Source organism: Amblyomma americanum, chromosome 2, assembly GCF_052857255.1.
Source record: "Amblyomma americanum isolate KBUSLIRL-KWMA chromosome 2, ASM5285725v1, whole genome shotgun sequence".
NCBI classification, from domain to species: Eukaryota; Metazoa; Arthropoda; class Arachnida; order Ixodida; family Ixodidae; genus Amblyomma; species Amblyomma americanum.
The window spans coordinates 134,422,880-134,448,578 of NC_135498.1; the positions used below are offsets into that span (position 1 = coordinate 134,422,880).

Below are 25,699 nucleotides of genomic sequence, written 5' to 3' on the forward strand. Positions count from 1 at the left end.
TAACTTCCATTCGGGCTGCACGAACAGATAAGCTTCGCTGTCCACTGCATCACAGCAGCACGCCATCACCACTGCACAGCCCTCCATGCGCAAAAAAGCGGTCTCCCGCGCTGGGCTTAGGTATATTTGTATTCATCAACTTGCATTTGGGGAATAGTACGCCAACACCCGGCATACATGCTTTCGCGTTCGCAGCGTGTAAGTAGTCTTAAGTGCTCTCCACAATTTTTAGAATCGTCTGTCAGCTCGCGCTTTTCTTAATGGGTTCAATATTTTGTACGTAAAACGTTTAACTCATTGCTATATTCATATTCTTCACACGGCACACTGGTGATTCATTCTTTAAAGCTGGCTCAAAGAAAAAAAAGTTTGCGAGGAACCGAAAATTCTGAAACGTATGTTTCGACTTAAGTCGCCCAGCTTTTCTTGATTATGTTCCTTGCAGCAGAGGTGGTGTTCTTCCTTACTAGTTCTCCTTGTAAATGACGAGACAGGACTTTAGACAGCGTTGATGTTAACTTCGACGTAAACTCACCAACGACGTACCAGAAGAGTCGTTGTCCATGAAGATGATTTGCGATATACTTTCCCACCCCTCCAAGTCCAAACGTTCGCAAATAACAAATAAAGCGAAGCAAATGACTATACCATGGCTTTTGATGCTGGTTTTAAATTCCGCATGATCTTTTCTTAGTTGCAAAATTATCTACCGTGTATCGAAAAGTGATGGAGGCAGCTACTCAAGCATCGCCTAGTGAACTGCCATTCATTTTACTGGGCTGCCAAGATTAAGCAGTCAGAGAGAATTAAAAGCGCTGTGTCTCCTCTGAGTCGTTGTTTGTGAGCGCCTAGATTTATAATAATGAATTAAAATACACCAAATCGATACCTGCGTGCAGCAGTTTCGACACAACCACGCGCACACAAGAACAAACAGAAGAGCGGAAAGCGCGACTACGAATTTGTGATGAATGCAGCAGGCCTGTCAACAAAAGTTGCGGGAATAGATTGTTAAATTTCCACCTTGAAATATCCGTTATTCCGACAGCGTTTGTGACCTTTAAACTAATAGCGCCTGCTGGGAATGGAGGAAGTGGTGGAGTGCGCCGCCCATGGTTCGTAGGCGCCGTAACCGGGCGATGCGGAGACGGAGGTGGGTGGGGCGACGCTTTCGTCTACCACTGTGCAAGACCTGACGTTTGAGAACCGGCCGTCGGAGTAGGGGCTGGCTTTAGTGTAACGGTCGGATTCGTATGCGCCCAGCGGGGGCCGCCGCAGCCCCATTGTCCCATCCGTCTCAACGGGACAGCAGGTAGGGTAGAGCGGCTGCTGTCGTTCTGCAAACTGGTCTTGCGCTCCGCCGAGAGGCTGTCCGGAATAGGCGTAGGCTTCGGTGAAACTCGGTCTTTGCCTGTTTACCCGGCCTTGCATTTGCTCTCTCGTAGTCTGGTGGCCGGTGGACATCGCCTTCAATGGGTCGAAGAAGGCACGCGCCTCATAATTGTTGCGCGGGCACTGTCTCCCATTTGGCTCTGTAGAGAGGAACGAGGGACGTGCCCTGATATGAGAAGTTGCCGACTTTAAGAAATGGTCGGGTCCCATGCGTTACACTATCACAATCCATGTGGCACAGAAACTTATGTCAATGTTGTTGTAGCTTCTGTGTCGAACGCAAAAATATTTCCCCGACGTACCGATTCAATAACGTTTCTGAACTTTAATAATAATCGTTAATGTGCTTTTATGCCTTACCTAAACGAGCATCCCCGAAAGCATGTGCTAAAGCAATAAAGTAACGCTGTAGCCACGTGCTAACGGGTGCACACCATCTGCTGTCGCGCTTTCCGCATCACCTCTCTCCTCTTTGGGGCCTTCCTGCGGCCTCTTCTGCATCCCTAAGTTTGGTTTTCTTTCAACGGAGCGTAACCTTGTTATTTTGAGGCATGAAAGGCCAGTTTCTCTGGACGAACCGCTCTTGAATGGTGTCATGTTTGGCTACCTCACGTTAGAGGTATGAAACTCATGCCACATTCAGAAACTGCCACGAATGTTTCATGCCTTGCGGGCAGTAGAGCTCGGAACATTCGCTCACGCATGTTGAAAGAAGGAAAGTAGTACTTAGAACAGGAAATTAGGAAGGGTGCAGACGGGATGACCGCTTATACGGTGTGGTCGAGGCACGCACTAACCCCTCCCTGGTTAAGGTGTGCCGCACAGCCCTCATCTTAAGATGAACGCTTCGTAAGCATTTTCTGCATCATTAGGTTTTCATCTCCTACCACATTTTCTCTCCACTGGTGGCTGTTCGCTGGGCGGGCTCGTCTCCTCCTCCTCAGGAACCTCCAAGTCGTCGGAAGTCGTGGTTGTCGTAGTGGTCTCGCTGAAGAGGTCTTCCTCCGAGTTCTCTTGCCCTGTAGAGATGCTGCGCACTCCGTCCTCCTCAAAGCTGAGCCCTTCGAAGTTCTCTGGAAGGTCGGCCGCGATTAGCTCCTGCTGGCCAAACGTTCTTCCCCCAGTCCTGCCGGCGGTGGTGTCGTTGCGCAGGCTCTCAGCCGCCGCTTTCCGGTCCAGCGCGGGTAGCGTCACGCCGTGCTCGTCCAAGGCGGAAGCCGCGCGCGACGCCTTTGGCTGCACAAGATGTCGGTCGCTGACCAAGAGTGGGTCGTGAAGCTCAGAACTCTTGGCACGCCAGTCCAGCTCCTGAGTCAGTCTGAGAAAACCCAGGCGCCCCGTTACCTTTGCAGGTGGGTTGTAGAACGTAGTGGTCTTACAGAGAATCATATTTTCGATAATTTTGCTCTAAAGCGTTGGCATAACCCTAACTGCGCAAAATTTTCCAAGCTCCACGCAGATCGTGAGCAACTCGAAAAATAGGTCTTTGAGGAAATCATGCAATTCAGAGCATTAAATAATCCAAAGCTCAGATGGAAGTTATCAGAAGACCAACTTTACACATTGCTGCGGGACTGTATTCTCTAGTCTTTGTTTCCTCGAGGATCCAAGCTACCAGCAAAAAACTTTGTGCTAGAATTCGACGTGTTTTTATGTCATAAAATGTCCCAGAGATTCTAGGCGAAAGTGCAAAGCATAAAGCACGTAGGACGAGTGCAAACAACAAAGGACGCGTATGTTATAGACGCATCCAAAAAATAAATAAATGCATAGGCCGTCATACAATGTAGTGTAGCAAACCTGCATTAGCCACAATGGTTGTGCACTCCGATTTTATATTTATCACCTCTATGTGCGGAGAAGCTACGTCGACGATTGTGTCGTCGAAGTGTAAATAATTATGTAATTTAAATTCGTCAACTAACTGCTTCCCAAAGCAAGTTCTCATTACGCAGTATCTAACACAATCAACTTTTGCACTTATATTTTTATAGAACGATTCAATCGTGCGGAAAAGCTATGTCGACGCCCGTGGCTATCGTGGCATTGAGGTGTAAATTTCTCGTTTAATATATAACTAATTATACCACCTCGAGCAAATTTTTCCCGCAGCGAGATCTCATCACACACTGCCTAACAGGATCAAACTGTTGCAGATTTATTGTAATAGAACAACGTAATCGTCAAGAGAATGTTTTGCTGACAGAAAACTCGGTACACAATCATCTAATGTTTTCGCATTAAAAATCCACCTAACTGAAACAATGTTTTTTTTATGTGCAGTGCTGACACAGTTCACAGTATGTCAGTAGATCTACTTGTTCTTTCTTCGAGTGCAGTTGCAGATTATTCAAATTTAAACATTTCTTTTCTTCAAACTCTTTTCAATTCACGAACTGATACTAACAATAGTTACAAGGGACAGCCTGTGCGGTGGCTCAGTCTTGCACGTTGGTTTACTTCTCTTCAACGCTCATTCTCATAAAGAAGCAGATAGTCATATTAAGGACACTAAAAGCTGCGTTTCGACTGACACATGTAACTAGTAATTACAACATGAGCGAGTGATGGACGGTTACTTTAAACGCGTGTGATTGTGCTTGGCGAGGTCATAAAAGAGACTGTCGCAGTTCTTAAATAGTATGTGCCAATAAATAAAGGAATATAGAGACCAAATTTTTGCTTCCGTGTTTCTTTCTTTTAAATAATGGTTTCTAAATTACCGTGCACGAAGTACACCATGCTATGTGCGTACGACCGCTGAATAATTTATAGTCCAATTTCTTCAATCTGCTTCCGTTTTGAATTCAACAACCGAACATTAGCTGTGACGTGTAAGGAATGTGTTGGTCATGTAAGGCTTTAGAAACTATGAGAAATTCGCTCATTCTTATTTTTTAAACTGCAACGCTTAATCTACCCGGCTCCAAGAGAAAGAATAACAAAAAAAAACAACGCTTCAGCGGTAAAAGGACAGTTTTTTTTCAGCCTAAGGTGAACAAAACACTTTTTATACATCACAACTAGCGTACGGTTGGTGAAACCGAACGAAGGCAGAAGAAATAAATTTTGGTTTACATAGCGAACGTAGGCAAATAACACATGCTGGTCTATGCATTATGATTTTTACGCATAATTAGAGAGGAGAAAACATGTAGCTCAAATGATGTGCCGTAGTATTTTATGTGCGATAAAAAGGAGTGTATTCCAGTTAACGAGTTATCTTTCAGCCCGGATTCCGTTGCGTTGCGCACTTTTGTAGACGTCCCACATCACAATATAGCCCTGGCATAACGTTTTCTGGCGACAGTGTGGAATTAATTTTTCTTTATAAGAGTAAAAGATACAGGACGAACTTATAAGCCTTCTGAACGATTAAGATAATATGCCGCAAACAGGCTGGCAATATAGGCGGCGAAGACTCAGCCATGTATACAAAGTATTAAGATATTAGGATGACATTAAAAGTGGTTCCGAAGCTCTAGACACTTAGATGCAGGCCTGTTCGTGGTTATCTAATGCATATAAATTTGTAAGGCCTAGAACAAGTCTCTGTATTTAGCCTTCACAGGCATATGTGGTGCGTACAAAAACAATGGAGATGTGCTGTGAACCACAAGCAGATTGGAGGATCGGTCATGAGATAATTGGCTTTGTAAAAAAAAATTGCTGAGCTAATAAAGTTTAACTTACTTAAGGGATAAGGAGTACGGCAACTGTCAAGGTACGCAAAGGATTAAGGCAGAGTTGTCCTGCATCACAGCTGCTGTTATGATCTATATAATAAATATTTAAGGAAGGCTACGAGAATGTAATCTATAGGTTGTCATCTGTCGTGCAGATCAGGCAGAACGGTCGCAAAGCAGCTGCTTTCTGGCTTAATATATGCTGAGGAGTTGGTGCTATTAACTGATTGCCACGATGATTTACAAACTCTGGTTAGTAGTTCTTGCGGATGCCAACGAGACGCTCTACGCCTCACTTTGAGCACACAAGTTTCAGACAAATATTTTGGATTGGTTCCACTGTCCAGGTGCATTAAATACAAGGCCATGAGATACCGAGACTGGCGGAATACAAATATCTAGGGGCATCGGTAAACGAAAACGAGATATGCATATATAAAAGCACGAACAGATTCTTATGGCGAAATGACAAATAAATGTCGAGAAAACTATCCGTAGGGCAATATGAGGGTGCAACAAGTGTGTATTGCAGAGAAATATTTATAAAGAAATATGATGGAAGGGCTTAGTTTTGGAAATCCATTTTTGAGCTATGGGCAGAAGTTCTGTGCGAACTAGAGATAAATCAGACAGCTGTTGGAAGACTTTACTAGGTGCCCACGGTAAAACCACAAATGAGGCAGCAAAGTTTGACATGGGCTGCGCAATGGTACAAGCACAGGAGCTCAGAGTAAAATGTACGAAGAAGTCCGGAGGAAATCAGGCGATAATATTCGGGCAGCTAAGATAACTCAGTACTTATACTGAAATAGCATTGAATCCCAATGGCGGTAACAGGCCAGTAAACTAGCCTGCAATTGCGTTGGAAATCAGGAAATGAAGATATTTCAACCGCAGTTATATAATGCACAAGGTAAGAACTAGATAAATTCAATTCAAAATAAACAGACTGTACAATCATAGAGAAAATGGAAAAGACGAATCATGAGGGTATCGTTCTACAATTCAAGAGGCAGCGCCCTAGCTATTGATGCTATATAAGGGTTTCTTGGGACGCGAAGATAAAAAAAAAAGACATTTCAATGAGAAGATGGACATGTGCAGGGTAGGATAGGACAGGGCAACCTTATTTAGTTCTAGCGCAAGTGCTTTTATACGGTTCAGGGTGTGGTAAATCTGTGTAAACAATATGTCATCTTGTATGATAATGTGTAAGTATTTTTCGGTGTTAGAAGCAGGCAAATTTACTCTCCCTGAGGCCCTAGGGTTTAGAGATAACGAAGGTCATGCTAATGAATCTGGGGTAGAAGCTAGCAAAAAGCGATTGAAGATGGGTGGCTCAAAAGCAGGGCAGTTTCTGATTAAAATTGTATTTAATGAAAAGTGGTAATATTTAAATTATTGGTGTTATGCGTGATGGTTCGCTTAAAGAAAAAAAAAGAAAAGACGACCTTGACGGCGAACAGCCACCCCCCGTATCAGACGAGATGCTCCTCGCTTCTATTCACCCATCGAACTCACCAGGTATATATTTTTACTTCCGGAAGAGGGTATTTTCCTGCTATTTTCAGAATGCAAGCTCCTGTCTGTTCGGTGAGTCTTAGCCAGAAAGACGTGCACGCAACGCGCTTTTTATGAATCCTACGTTGACGTCAGTACTCATTCTTGAATGGCAGCCATAAAAAATTTCAATTTATTTTACCCTGCCTACTCACTTGTTGCCAGAGCTAATTTTCCTAGTCCAGTGAGTGATTATTTTTCTGGTAGTGCTCAGTTTAAGCAAAGCTTTCAACCGTAAATAAAAAATTGCTACCAAATCTGGGATTATTTGCTTTGGATTAGTTTCTGTAAATGCCACTCTTGTTTCGCAAACACTTGCGCGGCGATACCTAAACGAACTTGCATGTGCCTGCTGCTTTTAAACCCGGAATACAGTGCTGGCCTGGAGGCAACATCCCACGCTATTAAAATCACCCTGAGGCGTGCTTACGTGTTTGTCGGATCCGGGAAGAGAAACAGCCAGGGATGCCTCACGACCATCTTCATCGTTGCTCGCAAAGTAGTCACCGGCTCGAGCAAGAGGTACACCAGGTTCCTGTACTGATGCGTGCACTTCACATATAGAGGAAAACGAATGACGCGGTTCATCTGCAAGCCAACCTGCGATGAGAACGCCATTTTCTCCTGTTACCAACCCATGCTTCATTTCTTTCGGTGCAATTTCATTACTACGCCGTTTCGCGCTTGGATACGATGTGTCGCATATCTGCGGCAGATTAAGTTTCCATGGTTATATTGTTTGCAAATCACCTTAGAGTGCCGCCATCTAAGCGCCCAGGATATGAATACAGGAAAGCCTGTGGAAACTATACCGTACTGTGGGGTATCAGTGGGGATACCCCAACGATCTCGCGATCAGAATATGTGCCAGCGGCGGGCGCCGCAGTACGTCCCGATATCTGCGGAACGCCAGTGTAACAGCATCCACTACGGAGCGCACTCACGCGGGATTGCCTTGTTCACTTAGGAGAAGCATGGACGCATAATTAAGTGGTTATTCGCCAAGTAGTGCGCCCCGGCTGTTGCCTCGTGTTAAGCCCCTCTGGCCACGGCGCCGCTCAGCTCTTTCCACAGCCTCTGAGATGCGGCGCTGTATGCCAGTATAAGAGTTAGAAGGTAGCAAAAAGCGACTGTAAGATTGGTAGGTCGAAATTAATATGATGTATGGTTGGAAGTGCAGGATTAGGGATTTTGTTTGAAGAAAACTATGAATCTTCAGACCGATTTTTGCAACGTTAAAGAAATATAAAGGTAACAAAACGTAGCACAGTGGCAATTCCTATGAACCGTTTCAAAGGAGACGCACCAATTTTCGATCCTTCCATACATCCACACGTACAAAACCCAGGCAAAGAGCATCGAACTGCAATATAGCATCACGCAGGAATGACACAACAAGAAGGAACGATTTATTCAGGCAGCCCCTTTTATAGCCCGCCGGTGAGGTGACGTTGTGATCACGTGGTCAAGCCAAGGTTTGCCGACGACGCATCATCTCTCCCCCCTTAAAGAGGAAAGCGTACAGGTGGCCGTCGCTGTCTGGTTGATCTTCGCAAACCAGGCGGGCCAGTTTCCGTCCCGGATGCTTCTGGGCTATCTTGCGACGTGGTCGGAGCGTCGTCCGCAGGTTCCCGCTTGCCCACTTCTCCAGGGGCTCTGTCTTCTGATTCAGTCCGACGTCTCAGTTGGTCCAAGTGCCGCCGCTGAAGACCTTGCTCCGAGTCAACGGAGACCATCCTGGAGCCCTGTTGACCATGCACTACTCCTGGAATCCACCTGCGACCTGCTCCGAAACTGCGCATCCAGACCGGTTCTCCCACATCCAATTTAGTCGCACCTACTCTTCGCTGGCTTTCTGCAGACTTCTCACCGGGCGTGATGCAATCCATCTTTGTTCTTATCTGGTAGCCGAATAAGTGTTCCGCGGGCGACTTGCCATGCTTAACAGGCGTTCGGCGATATCGGAACAAAAACCGAGCTATACGCATTTCCAGGTCTTTTCCAGGGTTTTTCTTTAGCCCGTCCTTGAGCGTGCGCACAGCTCTTTCGGCTAAACCATTAGATTGTGGGTGATAAGGGGCTGTTGTGAGTTGCTTTACGTTGTTTCGTGCCAGAAACTCGCGAAAAATGGCGCCCACAAATTGTGGACCGTTATCTGAAACGAAGGTTTTTGGAAGGCCGAAGCGTGCAAATATTGACCGTAGTGCGTCCACCGTTGTTTGCGATGTGGCAATTTTCATTGGAATTGCTTCTATCCATTTTGTTTCAGAGTCTACGACGACCAATACCATATGTCCGTCCATTGGGCCTGCGAAATCTGCGTGTAGTCTGCTCCATCTTTCCCCGGTTGCTAACCACGCCAAAGGTATCTGTGCCGGTGGCATCGCAGCGGCCTGTGCACAAATAGAGCATGATTTCACCAGTCGCTCTATGTCAGAATCCAGACCCGGGTACCAAAACAGCGTTCTCGCCGTGCTTTTCATGGACGTCATACCAGGGTGCGTCTCATGGAGCAGCCCCAACAAACGCTTTGCCGCCGCCATAGGTAGAACAATGCGATGTCCCCAGTACACCAAATTGTGGCTCACGGTTAGCTCTGTTCTTCTGTTGAAGTACGCCCGGAGATGCTCAAGATCCTGCGGTAGATACGGAGGCCATCCGTCGGCAATCCACCTTTTGACCTGTTGAAGAGTGGCGTCTCGGTTTGTCATTTGTTCAACCTCCCGGGCGCCGACCGCCGTTTCCTCAAGACACTGGGCATACAAAACGTACTCGTCGGGAGCGACATCCCGCGGCTCCGTAACCGGCAATGGCAAGCGACTGAGGGCGTCTGCATTGGAATTCTCGCTGCCCTTGCGGTACTGCAATGTGTAGCTGTAGTTGCCAAGGAACAAGGCCCAGCGCTGGATTCTCGCAGCCGCCATCGGTGGTATTGGTTTGCCTGGATTGAATAAACCAGTAAGAGGCTTGTGGTCGGTTACTAACACGAACCGATGTCCATACAAGTAGTCCTTGAACCGTGCGACGCCGAACACCAGTGCTAGTGCTTCTTTTTCTAACAGAGTAGTTACGCTCTGCCTTTGTGAGTGTCCTGGACCGGAATCCGATGGGGTAGTCAACACCGTTCACACGGTGGGACAAAACGGCCCCAATGCCTACTGATGACGCATCGCACTCAAGCCGCAGTGGCTTATCCGGGTCGTAATGAGCAAGGAACTTGGAAGCCACAATTGCCTGCTTAACTTTCTGAACAGCTTTTTCTTGTTCCTTGTTCCACTCCCACTTGGCCCCTTTAGCTAGGAGGGCGTACAGCGGAGCCAGCACAGTGGCCAGATTGGGCAAGAACTTGCCGTAATAATTTACAAGTCCGAGAAAAGCTTTCAGCTCAGTCACTGAAGTAGGTTCTGGGGCTTCGATAACAGCCTTGATGTTATCGTCCTTTGGTCGCAGACCCTTAGCGTCGATCCGATGGCCGAGAAAAGTGACTTCGTCTTGCCGGAATTTGCACTTATCCTTGTGCAGTCGGAGACAGTACTCCCGCAGGCGTTGCAGCACCCTCTTCAGCCTTGATACATCGTCTTTTTTTTCAGCGATGATAATATCATCCAGGTACACCTGAACTCCTGGAATATCGCCCAGCAGCGCGTCCATCCGCCTCTGGAATATAGCTGGAGCAGAACTTATGCCAAAAGGTAATCGGTTGAAACAGAAGAGGCCTTTCTGAGTGTTCAGCACTGCTATCTTTTTGGCATCCGCGTCTAAAGGTAGCTGGTTGTAGGCTTGGCGTAAGTCCAACGTCGTAAATACTTCTCCGCCATTCAGCTTAGCAAAAATGTCGTCCACTCGAGGCAACGGGTACTGTTCCATCACTGTGGCTGCATTCACTGTCATACGAAAGTCTCCGCACACTCGGAGAGACCCATCGCCCTTTAAAACGGGTACCACTGGTGTTGCCCATTCGGCGGTTTTCACAGGCGCCAGGACATCTTGCGCAACCAGTTGGTCCAGCGCTTCAGACATCTTGTCCCTCAAAGCGTAGGGAACCGTACGGGCCTTAAAAAACTTTGGACACGCATTCTCTTTCAGCTGCAATGTGACCGGTGGTCCCTTGCATACGCCGAGTCCTGGAGCAAACACGTCAGCATATTCGTTGAGCAGCTCTTGCAGTTCCGTGCTGTCAGCTTTTATCTCGACTGGTTGCACACTCGCGACCACACGCGACAGCATTGCCACCCCAGCCTCGTTGAATGCCTTGATTGTGTCTCTGCCGCACAAAGATGGTCCGACGCTGTCGACCACTACGACCGTACCCGGAATGCCTTTCCCGTCGCATGTAGCCGTCATACTGAGCTGTCCGACAACTGGAAGTTCGCCCAAGAGGCAGGATAGCTTAAGCTGTGATTTGCGCAACGGCGGCCACAGCGCCTCGTACTTCCGGAACGTCGCTACGGAGATGACACTCACGGGTGATCCCACCAGCATAGTAAGAGGGACGTTATTCCAATTAATGTCCTTGTAAATTGGCCGAACCTTGCGGATGCTGGCTTCTTGGTGGAGAACCGCTGCAATAGTGTACAGGGCTTCGCTGTCGTCCGAGCTCGTGTCCCCTGCTGCTGCCATTGCGTAGGAGCCCTGGCGTCGTTGGCCTCCCGGGTGCGATGCGTGCCGAAGGAAACTTGTGCTGGACTGGCACATTCGGCGCAGATGTCCTCGTTTGCCGCACCGGTAGCACACCGCGTGAAGGTGTTTGCATTCCGCCTCGGTGTGCGACTCGCCACCACACCTGCCACATGTATCGCACTTCTCCAGCCTTGGGCGCGGCTTCGATGAACGACTCTTTTGACGGGCAAAATGTACCTCTCCTGGCTCTGAAGAGTGCATGCTTTTGGCGTTCTGGGAGGCTTTCTGTGCCGAGACAACAAAGTCTTCCGCCTCTTCTAGTGTAAGCTTCCGTTGAGTCAGTAAGTGTCGCCGGACGTCTTCATCTTGCACACCGCACACAATTCTGTCCCGTAACATGCGCTCCAGTGACGTTCCGAAGTTGCACTTCTCCGCTAGCCGCCTAATTTCCGCAATGAAGTCCTGGGCAGACTCCCCGTCTTTTTGCGAGCGCCTGAAGAAAGCATAACTTGCAGCGATCTCGTTAACTTGCGGAGCATAGTGGTCTTCCAAATGCTGGACGACTTCTTGGTAACTCAGCTCATTCACTTGTTTTGGATGGCACCGCCCCTGCACCACTCTCACCGCACTGTCTGTGAGCGAAGCTATGAGCAGCGCTCGCTTCTTCGTTGGTTCCGCGATGCTATGGGCTTCGAAGTAAGCCTCCAGCCGAACACGATACGTAGGCCACGTACCTTCTGCATCCGTGAATTCCGGTGGCCGCCCGGCACTCATTCTTGTGCACGTAAGTTCGCCTAGCGCCGGCGCGCTATCTCGTCGCCACTGCAATATAGCATCACGCAGGAATGACACAACAAGAAGGAACGATTTATTCAGGCAGCCCCTTTTATAGCCCGCCGGTGAGGTGACGTTGTGATCACGTGGTCAAGCCAAGGTTTGCCGACGACGCATCACGAACTAGCCGAACATATAACCCTTCACTGCACAGCCTATCCCCTCATCCTGAAGATGCAGGCACTCCACAAATGAGATCGGGTTCGCGTCGGTAGAACTAAAGCGCGCATACAGAATTCGTGGCAGACGACTCTAGCCTGACCGTAACTGTCAGAGGAGACGACAGCGACTCACCACACTCCAGTGGTACTGCGATATGGCGTGGGGACACAGAGCCTACTCACGTTGTTGTTGTGTTGCTCTTTTGTATCTCTTTTTATGTTTTCGTTTACCATTGCTGTCTTGGCTATGGCGCACAAGATATGACCCCCGGCTGAAAAGGGAAAAGCGCATCACCATCATTACACTACCAGCCTAAGCGGGAATAGGCAGAAAATCTAGTGAGAAGGAAAGAGCGGGAGAGGGAATGAACGGGCTTGATTCCTCATTTTTCTCTCATATGACAGGTATTACCAATATGGAAGGTCACAGTTTGGCACAGGTTTTTTGTCTACAAAGAATAAAGGCTCCTGCCAAGAGCTGTTTGGGGACACATAAAATCCCCTTCCCCTCATTGAGGCGCAGGATATTCTTGCAAAGGAAAATAATTCTGTAACCGGCTGAAAAAAGCCGTATAATGCAAAAACATCAGAAGCTTCGTCATACAAAGTTAAAAAACTTTTATGAAATATCTGTATCACAATTGTATGATTTGTTAAAAATGCATCATAATTGTGTGCCAATTTTTGTATGATTTGTGGCACAACTGTATGACATCTGAGTGACAAACTGTATGAGTTTATTGCATCAGAAACTTTTTTGAGCAGGGATAAAGAAAGCAGAGAAAATCAGCAAGGTAATCTAATGGAGGAGCGCAGATCATATGCTCGTTAATATCCATGATCGCTCCTACTATGGAAGTGTAACGTCCCCAGGATTTCGACGGATGTTTTCCGACTCCTGCCAGAAAGCTACATCGTGCGGTGAGGGTTTAGCGTGCACAGCCCACCATGTGCTCATGGCAGGCCACGCACGAACATATTCAGAATGATTAAATATAATGAACAAATTCAATCATATTGCACAACAATAAAACTGAGGATAGCCGCAACAGGCTTCTCTGAACATCGCAAGAACGCTGTGCGCCTGCGTCCTGTCTTCAAACATGTTAGCATTAAGGCTCCTGTTGTCCAAGAAATCTACTGACTATCTGTGAAGTTTGTAAGAAAGATGTACAGCTTTCCTTTATAGCCGTATGGCTGCGCTTGGGTTGAGGGCAATGAGTAATTTCTTCCATATTACAATTATACTCCACTTTGGGGGACACCCCTAAACATTTGACCAACACTGTTCCCACTTGTAGTTATCGATCAATTCTCTCTCGCCCTACCGATAGCTGCAGCTGGCAGAGTGGACCTGGCTCAGTCAAAGTGCAAAGTCAGTCTTTCACCGCTGCGTTTCGCTGGGCGTTCCTTCTCATCTTCGTCCGTGGATGTGGATTCACTCTCTCCCCCTCTCCCCCTCTCCACTCCTTCCCCACTGGGTTTTGCCAGAACGCCGCGCCGCCTGCAGCGCCGCCTGCAGCTGCCTCGGTGGCCACGGCGCCGCCACGCTGAAGGCTCGAAATGCTTGCCTAATGTAGGCGCGCGGCGCGCACACAAGCTGCGTGCTCTGACGTCACTTCGCGCATGCGCACAACTGCCGAGGCGGGCAGCGTCTGCTCCGCCGTAGGCGCAGCGGCAAGGCGCGCGGCACGCACACAATTTGCGGGCTATGACGTCACTTCACGCATGCGCACAGCTGGCGGAGTGGTGGTGCCACGGCTCAGCGCTCAGCTACACGGACCTCGCGAAGTGGCCGGCGTAGTGTAGCTTTCGCTTGCCGTCCCGGGAAGCCCAGTTGGTAGAGCGGCTGCTCTGTTTAAATGTGTGGTCCTGGGTTCGAACCCCGGACCATGAAGAATTTTTTTAACTGGGAAGTTTCTTAGAAAGCTGTATAGCTTTCGTTTGTAGCCGTATGGCTGCGCTTGCGTTCATGCGAATGAGTAATTACTCCCTTATTACAATTCTACTCCACCTTGGTGTGTTCCCCTAAACATATTTGACCAGCGTTGCGAATGCCTCGGCTGAACATACGTACGCGGCACTCGTGCGCAGACAGGAGCTCCGATGTCCATCGTATCAGCCTACATCTACCTCATGAGTGCATCGTATACATTCGTGCGTGCTTCGCGAAACGCGCGGAAATGTAGCGACCAAGAACCAAATAACAAATTCGAACGAGAGCATGAAAATGATAAAGGAAACGCTTGGCCTGTTTCACAGAATTTTCTCCTCGATTCGCTGTTTCTGCCCTGTATCTTGCTTTGAAGACCGGTTACCCAAGCTGTCCGTCGTTCGGCATTCTCAATGCGCTTGGATACACGTTTAGTTGGCAGGTAAATATGGCATTTGCTGCTTTGTTAAGCCGCTGTAAAGCAACGCAACTAATAACTGGGCTATTTCCTTGGCGGAGCTCCGGGATTAGCAAAAATACTTGCGCAGTGAGGAAAACATGTTTCAATGCTTATCGCACTACACATTAAGATTCACAATGTCAGTGGAAGACCAGTTCTCTAGTTCCGTTCCTTAAACAAGGCAAATAACCACTTCTCCTCAGGTTTTACACTCCAGTTGCAAAGCATTATGGAAAGGACAGCGTGTGTTTTCATGCAAAAAAACACCATAATTCCATGTGGCAGTCATGGAGTGGTGGTTAGTGCTGTGCGCTGCTTATGTAGAGGAGGGTGGTTCGAATCGTGATAGGCACGGTGTTTTTCTTTTTCTCCCAGTACTTTGTTTTACTTTTTTTGTTTCTTAAATTGAATGGCACCTATTTTATCGTTCCCATCGTTTCAATTCCAGCCAAGCGTTTCTCAATTCGAATAGATTTACGTACGAGACACATGTTACACGTTAGACATATGGGCACGTACCTGATATGTGGGCACGTATGACACATATTCCGTAACTTCCTATGGGCTAGACACGTGTGACACATATCTACGAGATTTTTCGATAGGATATGCAATGCGTCATGACCTCGAGCGTGCCAAAAGCTTCGAAGAACGGTAACATTATCTTAATTGATAAGAAAGGAGACGCCAAGGACTTGAAAAATCTCAGACCGATCAGCTTACTGCCCGTTGCCAACAAGGTATTTAGTAACGCAATCGCAAATGCAATCTGGACAATCTTAGGTTTCCATGAACTAAACGATAACGCATGCTTCCGTAAAGGATACTAGACGGTAGACCATAATCAGGCTATCAACCAGGTGATAGAGATTGATGCATTAATTACGAGAAAACATTTGGCTGAGTGTAAACCTGAACAGTAAGGAAGGCATTGCGGAATCAGGGTGAAGAAGAGCCGTAGTGAAAACACTGGAATTTATATATAACGACTGCACAGCTACCAAAGTCTTAAATAAAGACAGTAACAAAATTCCATGAAGGAAAGGTGTAAGGCAGAGAGACACGATCTCGCAATTGCTATTCCCCACCTGTTTACAGTAGCTGTTCCAAGCCCTGGACTAGGAACAGTTGGGGATAAGAGTTTATGGATAACACCTAAGTAATTTGCGATTCGCTGATGACATTGCCTTGCTAAGCCACTGAGGAGATGAGGTGCAAAGCATGATAAATAACTGAGACGGGCAGAGCAGAAAGCTAATAATAATTGTTTTTTTTTGGGGGGGGGGGGAAGGAAATGGCGCAGTGTCTGTCTCATATATCGTTGGACACCTGAACCGCGCCGTAAGGGAAGGGATAAAGGATGGAGTGAAAGAAGAAATGAAGAATAGGTGCCGTAGTGGAGGGCTCCGGAATAATTTCGACCACCTGGGGATCTTTAACGTGCACTGACATCGCACAGCACACGGGCGCCTTGGCGTTTTTCCTCCATAAAAACGCAGCCGCCGCGGTCGGGTTCGAACCCGGGAACTCCGGATCAGTAGTCGAGCGCCCTAACCACTGAGCCACCGCGGCGGGGCAAAGAGCAGAAAGCTAAGTCTTCAAATTAACATCCAGAGAATTCAGAAATTAATATTCGACAGTCTCGCAAGGGAACAGTACTTCACAATTGGTGGCAAGGTGCCGAAAGTGGTAAGGGAATCCGCCTACTTAGGGCAGGTAGTGGCCGCTGTTGCTAATCATGACATGAAAATAACTACAAGAACAAGAATGGGTTGGAGCGCATATGGCAGTTTCTCTCAGATCATGAATGGCAGATTACAAATAACCCTACAAGAAAAAAGTATACAACAAACTCCTGCATCTTACCGGTGCTCACCTAAGGGGCAGAAACAAGGAGGCTAGCAAGAGGTGTTCAGCTTAAGTTAAGGACAACGAAGCGAGAGACGGAAAGTAAACTGATGTGTAACGTGAAGAGAACGGAAACTGGAAGATTGGGCGATAGAGGAAACGTAATTTAATGAGATCCTAGTCGTAGTCAAGAGGAAGTAATGGGCTTGGGCAATGCATAATGCGAAGCCGAGATAATCGCGAGTCCTTAAGGGTAACGGAGTGTATTCCAAGAGAATGCAAGCTTAGCAGGGGGCGGCAGAAAGTTAGGTGGGTGGATGAGATTGAATTTGGGATGTACGGTGGCCGCGGCAGGCAAAGGATAATGTTTATTGGAGAGACATGGCAGAGGCCTTTGTTCTGCAGTGGGCGCCGTCAGGTTGATGATGATGACTGTCAGTGGCCAACCACTGGGAAGCGCACCTGGCGAACGATGTTTCCGTCCTGGAAGGGCATCGCCCCTGTCATCATGACGTAGAGGATGATGCCCAGGCTCCACATGTCGGACTGCTTAGGGTAATATGGCACGCCCTGCAGCACCTCGGGTGGGGCGTAAGCCTCGCTGCCGCAGTACGTCTCGCTGAGCACCATCTTCTTGCGCTCCACTGGGTCGTCTGCAAAGCACAAGACACAAAGGGAAATACAGAGGTGATCGCCCAAGCTTCACCTCTGTGTGCTTGAACGGTACTTAATCCTGCATTTGCTAGATGAAAAATTAGACATTTTGTCATCATCCTACTCAGCATCAATTATTGCTGCTTTAGGAAGCCTTTGCAGGATTTTACATTAGGCCGAAAGGACCTTCAGAACAACGACATAGGTCAAGTGGACAAATAAGAAGCATGATTAAACACGCATGTGAATAATGTAAATATATTCTAATAATCGGAGGACCCATAGTAACAGATGTATGAATTTGACAGCATCAGGTTCACACAGAAATGAATTCGCTAACCAATTCTATCTCTAAAGTGCAGAACATAAGGTTTTTCAACGCAAATGTTCCTAGTAATCTCAGTTATAAATATGGCGTATTGACTGATGTTTTTTCCGTAACTAAATATTGTGTAGGATTGCGCGATGTGTTGAGAAGTGGCTCTCTCTAGAGGAAGGATTTTTTTTAGTTGCGAGAGAGCTAATCCTGTAACGACGACAGCATTAACACATTATTTTAGTTTTCTGCAGCATTTAAAGCAGAAGAAAGAAATTCTCTGCACAATGGGAAAAACGTTTGCGTCACTTCAAAGTGGGTAGGTGTCTTCGCAACGTACCGCCTGTTGAGTTTAAAGGAGCTGGAAGTTGTAAGTGCGAACTTCCTTTAATAACATTAAATGCGTATAATTACTCTTTTTAGGGGAATGGATTAAAGTTCAAAACAAAAACTGCTGATATAGAACTTCAAAAGGCGACAGAGACGAGGTTATAACTTCTTCTTCCGACGTCATTTGTGGAACACAATTTCAGTTGCACCAAAAACATGAATTTTGATCCATCCTTTGTTTTCTGTATCTCAACTTATCCCCTTAAAGTAAAGCGTGCATCTCGATTGGATAAGTAAAGTAAAAACAATACACGTCCTCCGTAGACTTGTATATCGCTATTATTCTATATCTAAAGACTATATGCAGCATATTATATACAGCAGTATATAGCAGTCATTCTGGACTCATAACTGTTAGCCACTCAACTTTGACATTCAGAAAACATACTACAGTAACGACTGAAGCTGAAATCGGCGAGCTTGACCGCCTGCTGGGTGGTTAGCAGGACGTTGTCGCATTTCAGGTCGCGATGTGCAATATTACGACGGTGCAGGTAGGCAACAGCAGATGCAAGTTGGACGAATATGTGGTGAGCTGTCCTTTCGTCAAGGCGACCTGCGCTCTGAGAAGAGAACAAGACGTTTTGGTTGACTTCGTGAACATTACAGCGTACTGGGCGGCATACTCAGTGCAAGCACTTCGAGAAATACGGGCAAGCTGTTAAGCCTTAAAACAGAACTGAGTTTAAATGTTCCCTGAAAGAAACGTTATCGCAGCTCTTAGGCACCCGTTCCTGGCTTGCGCGTAGTCGTCGTTTTTGGCGTGACCGGCCAAGCTACAGCAACAGCGGAGAGCACGGCGAGGAATGAAAGTAGGGCAAAAATGAAGTGACGACGAGAATGAAAAGGCAGAACGGGTCGCGGTCGAAGAAAAAAGGCGGAAGCGTAAGGTGAAAAGCGGAGAAAATAGGTACGTTCGGGACAGGCGACAGGGTCGCGCCCAGTTTGCGCCCGCTGTTGTATAATGACTTCCTAAACAATTGTACAGGTAGCCATCATGATTAACACGTTGTAGACAGCGGCAGAGAAGGCTTCCACCTTTTTCATAGTCACGTTGTGAGTTAAGCCCAAAACCAATGCATCAAGCGCTTTCATTTTTCTATCGCCATCTCGTGGATGTGCAAAGAAGCTTTTTTGTACTTGTTTTAACAGTACTCACCCGGTGGCAGCACGTACCCCTATAGCGGGGTTTTAGTGTCTCAAAACGAATCGTTCCGATCGCGCGCTACCCGCCGCGGTGGCTCAATGGTCAGGGCGCTCGACTACTGATCCGGAGTTCCCGGGTTCGAACCCGACCGCGGCGGCTGCGTTTTTATGGAGGAAAAATGCTAAGGCGCCCGTGTGGTGTGCGATGTCAGTGCACGTTAAAGATCCCCAGGTGGTCGAAATTATTCCGGAGCCCTCCACTACGGCACCTCTTGTTCCTTTCTTCTTTGACGCCCTTCTTTATCCCTTCCTTGACGGCGCGGTTCAGGTGTCGAACGATATATGAGACAGATACTGCGCCATTTCCTTTCCCCCCAAAACCTATTATTATTATTATTATTATTATTATTATTATTATCGTGCGCTACACGTGTTTTAAAAAGGATTTTGACGCCTCTCCAGCCGGTAAAACAGGCGCATTAATTGTCAAAAAGTTACTTCTCACTAGTGAGTCCATAAATATCTTATTTACGCCGTTTTTTTTTTCGGCCCTGTCCTTATTTCTTTGATAAAAATTTGATGTTTTTAACATCTGGTGGTGCTCGACGAAAACATGAGAAGTGAGAACGCGATCCACATGCAGTGACCATGGCGTGCCTGTTTGTGCAGTTCGCTTCCTGCATGTTCAGACCGTAAGGTAGCCTGCTGCAAATATTCCCACGTCTGTTGACCTAATGTCGACAGCGAATGGATGCAGCATGAACATTTCTGCACTGTTTTGTCATAAGACGTAGGTTCTTTTATGTTTTCGCATTTGTTGTTTAAAAGCCTACACTAAGATCACCTATTATTTCAGATGCTTTCACGGACTAATGGGACGCATAATTCCGCCATTTTTCGCGAGAACTGTTAACGCTAGAAAGCTCACATTTGGGATATTTTATAAGAAAGTAATAGTTACGACTATGCCACCCTCAAACGTGAGGACGTGCGCGAGGTTAGGCTGAAGCTGGGCAAGGCTACACACGCTAAGCACGGTGCGCGCACAACGAGCACATGTTCGCTCACTCTAGTAACACGCCATTGCCACATGCTCGCTGCGTGACAAACACTGCACTAGATTTGGCTGCTTGGCCTTAGTGGCTGCTGTTAATATTAGGTGGCGGTAGTAGTGAGTCTGTCGCTCACATAATAGGCAGAGTGCATTGCTCAGAATCTTTTCTCCCACAAAGAGTTGAGACTACTGCAAATAAAATAGCGACTGCGGTGGATCCTGTGGCAGCCAGATATCATAGCAACACTTCCATTTCAGGCGGCACATCATAGGGGTTTGTGAAAAACTTCCCACTTCCATGCCCAAATGAGGTGATCGCTTCCGCAAAGATTGTAGGCCTCTTCATTATCGCACAGGTGTTTAGAATAATGTTGGAATAAGCGTATGATCTGCCATCAACACTGCTGGGCGTCTATGAGGGCCGATTGTGGAGTCCACGCCGTTTACCATGGAAACGGCCCGGTGCAACGCATTCTCGCGGGGAACAGCAAATGCTGGAGAGGACGCCGCAAAGGGCAAGGGTTGCACCGTGCCGCACTACACCACTGTGGAGCGTTCGTTCAGTGCGATGATTTAAAGGCCTTGAATTACATAGTGGTAATGCTTCGCATTGTACTCTTAAGTGGAGGTTAAGCGTCGTCCAAATACTATAGGGCGCAAGTAGGCAAACTTTAATGAAGATTCGTAAGACACGCGGTGGACTGAGTGCTGGTTCGGCCTATGGACTCGAAATAATTCGAGGGATCTCTAGATATTTTAGCCCGCAGCCTTTAGGCGCCCGTTCCCGGGTTGAGAGGCGTGCCTCGCCGTCGGCGTTAGCCGGCGTGGGGGTGACGGACGGGCTGGTGGCAGGGCTGGCAGAACCCTCAGGGCTAGCGCAGCGGAAGATGAAAGACTAGCGCAAGGAGAGCGACGATGAAAGTACGGTGGTCTCGCGTGGAGTCGCCTGCTCGCTGCTTACGCCACCGGTTAGGTATGCGTCGCTTGCCAGAAATGGCAGCTGACTACCGCAAACTGTAAGAGCGCTGGTCGTTCGCCTGAGGCGAGGCTCATCGGCTGCGTAACGCTGTACGTGCTGCTCGGTTGGAACCCCAGAGCCGCCTCCGTTCGGCACAGCGCGTACCGTATGCGGTCGCCTGCGGTTCGAGTACCGCGTCATCTTTTTTATCTCAGTGTAAATGCTATTCCTCATTCATGTCTCTATATTTCTTTTTTGGCAGTCTACTGTCTTCTGCTGTAATGAGTGCACCTCTGATTATTTTTGCAATATCTTGTAACATAAAGCTTTTCACTGCTCAAAATTGCGGTCATACTGAACTGCGAGACCGAAATGAGCCCTTGTAAACGGCGTTGAGACCGCTGCGATAAGCATGTTTCGCTTTTACCGTCCCATGTCAGTCGTATGATTTAAAAGGAACGCTGCAGTGAAAACTGGAGTTATTTGAGAATTAACGTCGTGGCCGTAATGGTAGCCAAGGCATCCGAATCGACCAGTTTACTGCGCTTTGTAGTTGTAGTTTTATTCACTACACTGCTGGCACTCCAAGAACAATACTTCAATGCCAAGAACAAGGTATTGCGTCAGTTGTTTCAAATTTAACAAGAAATGTCTTCATAAGTACAGCTAGAGGGAGTTTTGTAGCGCAAACATCACAACAGAAAACGCGGTGTTAAAGCGAACGGAACGGTGGCAGTAGCAAGTATTCACTATGAAATGATCATCAGCAAAATTACTGCTCCGAAGATAAGTTTAGTAGGCAATATAAGCAGAATTCGATCTGCTATTAATTTGTTGCGATCGTGAGTCGGAGCTTAAGTGCGCGCTGTGGGCTAAGTCAAAGCGCTAAGGTTTCTTGTGAAACTCTATTGTTCAACCTGCTTGCGACTCTCGCTGCTCGATCTGTACTGATACTAAAGGTTTCCAGGAAGCCGAGAATACTTTTCATGCTTGATCATCAGAAAAATTTGTCTTTACTTCTTTGTCAAAACGCAACGGTCCTTGCAAATCTATTCGGGCTAGCGCATTTGACTGGCCACCCTTTTCTTACACACCCCACCACGTCAGCCTCTTGTCTGATGATATACAAAAGATGAATGCAAAAATACGAATGAGAAAGGGCTAGTGGAATCTCACCACGAACGCCATTTCGCTATGGCAGGAAATCGCAATGGGTTACCTGAATCTTGGACAAGAGGTCACCTCCTGTCGCCAGCTCCATAACGATGAAGACTTTCTTCGCTTCGCATATCATCTGGAAGACTCGCGTAATGTTTGGGTGACGGAGGCGTGCCATGATATTTATCTCTCGAGGCAGAAACCTCGTCCGGTACTCAGACGATGTCTTGGCCATGTTGACTATCTTGCATGCGTACGCAACGTTGTCTTTCTCGACCATCCTGCGCAGAGAGAAGAAAACGCGTCATTTTCTGCCAAACTGCAAGTGAAAGTCATATTGTGCGCAATTCATATAAAACGAGGTTACATCAGGGCGAGATATATCTTCAAGGTAATTTTTGTTTTTTTTAACGCGCTGAAGCGAAGCGTGGGCTAAGTATGGAAGCCGTAATGCAAGGTTTTGGAAAAAAATTCACCACTCGGTGGTTCTTACCGCGCACTGAGACTATTGGTCTCATATAATCAGAGAACGTTATTCATGGTGTCGTTTTATTGGAGAAGAGGAGGTCCCTCTGTGGGCTCTCTGAAGCGAACGGACAGCAGACAGTATCCGCCGTGCAGTGACGCGAACTGATGAGATCCGGTAAATGTTAACAGTTCGCTTAAATGCACACACAGCGATGTACGCAAATTCATGTTTGCTATAAATAAGCGCTGAGCGGACAACTAGTCAGAAATACAGCATAGAGAAAGAGCACGCAGTCGAGATCACAATCCTAGTGACTAAAAAACTGGAACGCTCTGAGAAAGTTTGAAGAAAATTTTTTCAAAGGCAATAAGGAGTTAGAAAGAAGATTAGTGAGCTAAAATATTTTCAAGACTTATACTTCTAGGGATGGTTAGCAATATTCTGCAAATATTTTTCTATGACTTTTTTATCTCTAGCACGCTTGACGCAATGCAATATTGCGTCAAACTGATTCCAGAAAATGATAACTGGGGAGGAAGAATAAATGGGCCGAGAAAATGAGTTTCTAGACATATATGTTTCATCCGAAGCAATGGCGACGTCAGCATAACCTTGAAACGAAAACAGAAATCTCTTTTCCAAGCAATGAACCTGCCAGTGAGCCGCGAATGTACTGGTCCGCATGTTAAGAGTCCCTGTCCTCTAATACAGGTTTAGTGCTTCCCCTCAAACTTAATTCTGAGGCAACTGAAAGGACACCCAGGAGCATTCACATGTATAATGCCACATAGAAGAAGGGGTACCAAGCCGGCACTTTCAGCGGCGGTCTCTCACTACGCCGCACGTATGGCAAATCGCCACGAACGCTAGTTTCACAATGTGCGACCGACGCAGCGAAAATGCGCGAACATTCCACCTTCTCTAGTCTAAGGGCAATGGCGGCCATGCTGCTTAGGACCTCTGGTGTGCTTACATGACCGTGGAGTAGGACCCAGAACCGATCTCGGCGCCCAGCGTGTAGCCGTTCTTGGCGAGCACGTAGGCATCTGTGGTCTCCTGAGCGTAGTCGCAAGGGAGATGGGACTGACTCCATAGGGCAGCCATGCTAGCTGTAGGAATTTTGCACCGAATTTTTTTAGGACCGGATGATGTCAGGCTCGGTTTCCTTCTTCTTCCTCTGTGCAGCCGAATCCTCGGCGACCGTGTGTTCTCTAGACGGGATCTTTTTGAATCCATCGCTTCTAAGTATATGTTTCATTCTCCCATCTTTCGTTATGAATCACGTATTTTCACTTTTTTAGTACACTGAGCATTTTGGACAGGGAAGTTCTTGTTTTGAAAGTCAACACTAAGCCGTCGCCTATATCACCGATCGCAGCTGCATGCCATTACCACTGAGGTGGACAACAGCAGCAGCAACGAAATGTATTCGGCCGATTACACAGTTATTAGGGCGGCATCACAACTAGACGCGCTTCCCGATTTCGTGCATACGTATAATCGGGGGCAAAATTTACAGAACCTGCTAGTTCTGGCCTGTGCCGCTATGTTTGGGGGCGCCACATGACAAAGCAGGTCTCGTGTCGAAACCGGCGCAGTTTATTCGTTTCGACTCCAGAAGTGCTTTGTCAGGTGGCGACCCTACGCAGAGTGGCGAATGCCAAAACTTTCGGGGGGGGGGGGGGGGGTCTGTTAATTTTTTTTCCGATGGTACGTCTCTGAACCTACTTTGTGGCAAGCCTGCACCTGGGTGAAGGCCTTCAAGGTGTATGCTTTCAGGGTAAAGGTTTTTAGGTCAGAGACCTTTGTTGTAAAGTCCATTAGGTCAAAGGACTTCGTGGTGAAGGCCTGTAGGTCAACTGCCTTTGGGTCAATTGCCTTTACGGTAGAGGCCTTTATGGTGAAGCACTTCAGGGTAAATATCTTTAGGTAGAAGGCCTTCAGGCCAAATGACATTATGTAAATGCCTTCATGTCAAATGGCTTTAGCATGTGAGGATCTTAAGTTTCCCCCGTAACTAGTCCTACTGCACGATATTCCGCGCTTAGACACGCTACTATGGCTGCTGTCGAGCTTTTTTAACCAAAGTGTAGTGGCAGCTCGTTCTGTGTAGCAAATGAGGGTATACTTTCAGTGAACCGAGAATAATAGCTAGCGGAAGCTGCGAGGAGTGTGACGTATAGAATTGGAATGTTAAATATTTCTGCTCAATACTGGTACTTTGAATCTCCAGCCCATGAATTGAAATGGCGGCTCACTAATATGCCGTGGTAACCCATTTGCTGTGGCATTCGGCTACAGGGTCAAAGACATGGAATCGAATGACAGCAGAGGAGGCCGCATTTATCCCGAGATTAAGTGCAGATAAGACCATGTGGCATGTGATGTCAGTGCGTGTTAAAAACTGCATGTGGTTAAACTAATCTTGACCCTTCTACTACTGCAGCTCTCATAGCCCCTGCGCTCCTTTGGTATGATGAATCCCACGTACCATAACATAAAATATCGCCGTTTCGCCCTTTATGTCCCAACGTCAACGTCTTTAGAGCACTGGCTCTTAAAATAAAGTTCCGTAAAGGGTCTGTTAGTACAGCTGAGTAGTCCAAGTCACCATTCTTTTGTTTTGTTTATTATCAAAAGGGGCCTGCAATCACGTAACCATCCAGTGCATATAGACGCTACCTCCTGCCAGCTTCAACGTTTTCGAGTGGTGAACTGGTCGGATCAAGATGGCGCAAAAACCTTCAAACAACTGTCACAAAATTATACGGAAATTACTGCATGACGCGGCATCCTGTGGGTCTTAGCAGTAGCAGGTGGAATAAATCCATCACTGGGATTGTGCTAGAGGGGCGTGTACTGTGGGATGTCAGCGCAGGTTTAACAGCTGGTGGTCGAAAGAATTAAGAACCTTCGTTCTCATAGCCTTGAGTCACATTGAGGCTTTCAACTTCATAAGCCGTAAACTACGGATGTGACAAATAATCCGCGTTAAGGGACAGGCATTGATGTAGCTGATATAAATAGTCGGATGGAATTTAGAACGATTATGGGAGACAA

General features: G+C 47.2%; 1 protein-coding gene across 2 annotated transcripts; it reads right to left on the reverse strand.

Annotated features, from left to right (window-relative positions):
- Positions 1-737: 737 nt before the first annotated feature.
- LOC144119108 (testis-specific serine/threonine-protein kinase 3-like) lies at positions 738-23,801 on the reverse strand. Of its 2 annotated transcripts, none has more exons than XM_077651823.1 (7): positions 23,613-23,801; positions 22,232-22,451; positions 18,243-18,417; positions 16,957-17,147; positions 7,069-7,238; positions 2,280-2,710; positions 738-1,532 (listed from the first exon to the last, which is right to left on the reverse strand). In XM_077651823.1, exons 1-7 carry the CDS (start codon positions 23,741-23,743, stop codon positions 1,066-1,068), a joined length of 1,785 nt encoding a protein of 594 aa, XP_077507949.1. In that variant the 5' UTR covers positions 23,744-23,801; the 3' UTR covers positions 738-1,065. The 2 variants fall into 2 exon arrangements, with proteins under 2 accessions (XP_077507949.1, XP_077507950.1); XM_077651824.1 differs by having other exon boundaries at positions 1,214-1,467.
- Positions 23,802-25,699: the final 1,898 nt, after the last annotated feature.

Bases quoted from the DNA above. Each gene is read 5' to 3' on its own strand.
- LOC144119108 (XM_077651823.1), bottom strand. From the start codon at position 23,743: ATGGCTGCCCTATGGAGTCAGTCCCATCTCCCTTGCGACTACGCTCAG. The intron at 18,418-22,231 runs GTAACCCATTGC...TTCTCTTCTCAG, and splicing joins ACCTCTTGTCCAAGATTCAG to AGCGCAGGTCGCCTTGACGA. The intron at 2,711-7,068 runs GTAAGCACGCCT...GGGTTTTCTCAG, and splicing joins TTCCCGGATCCGACAAACAC to ACTGACTCAGGAGCTGGACT.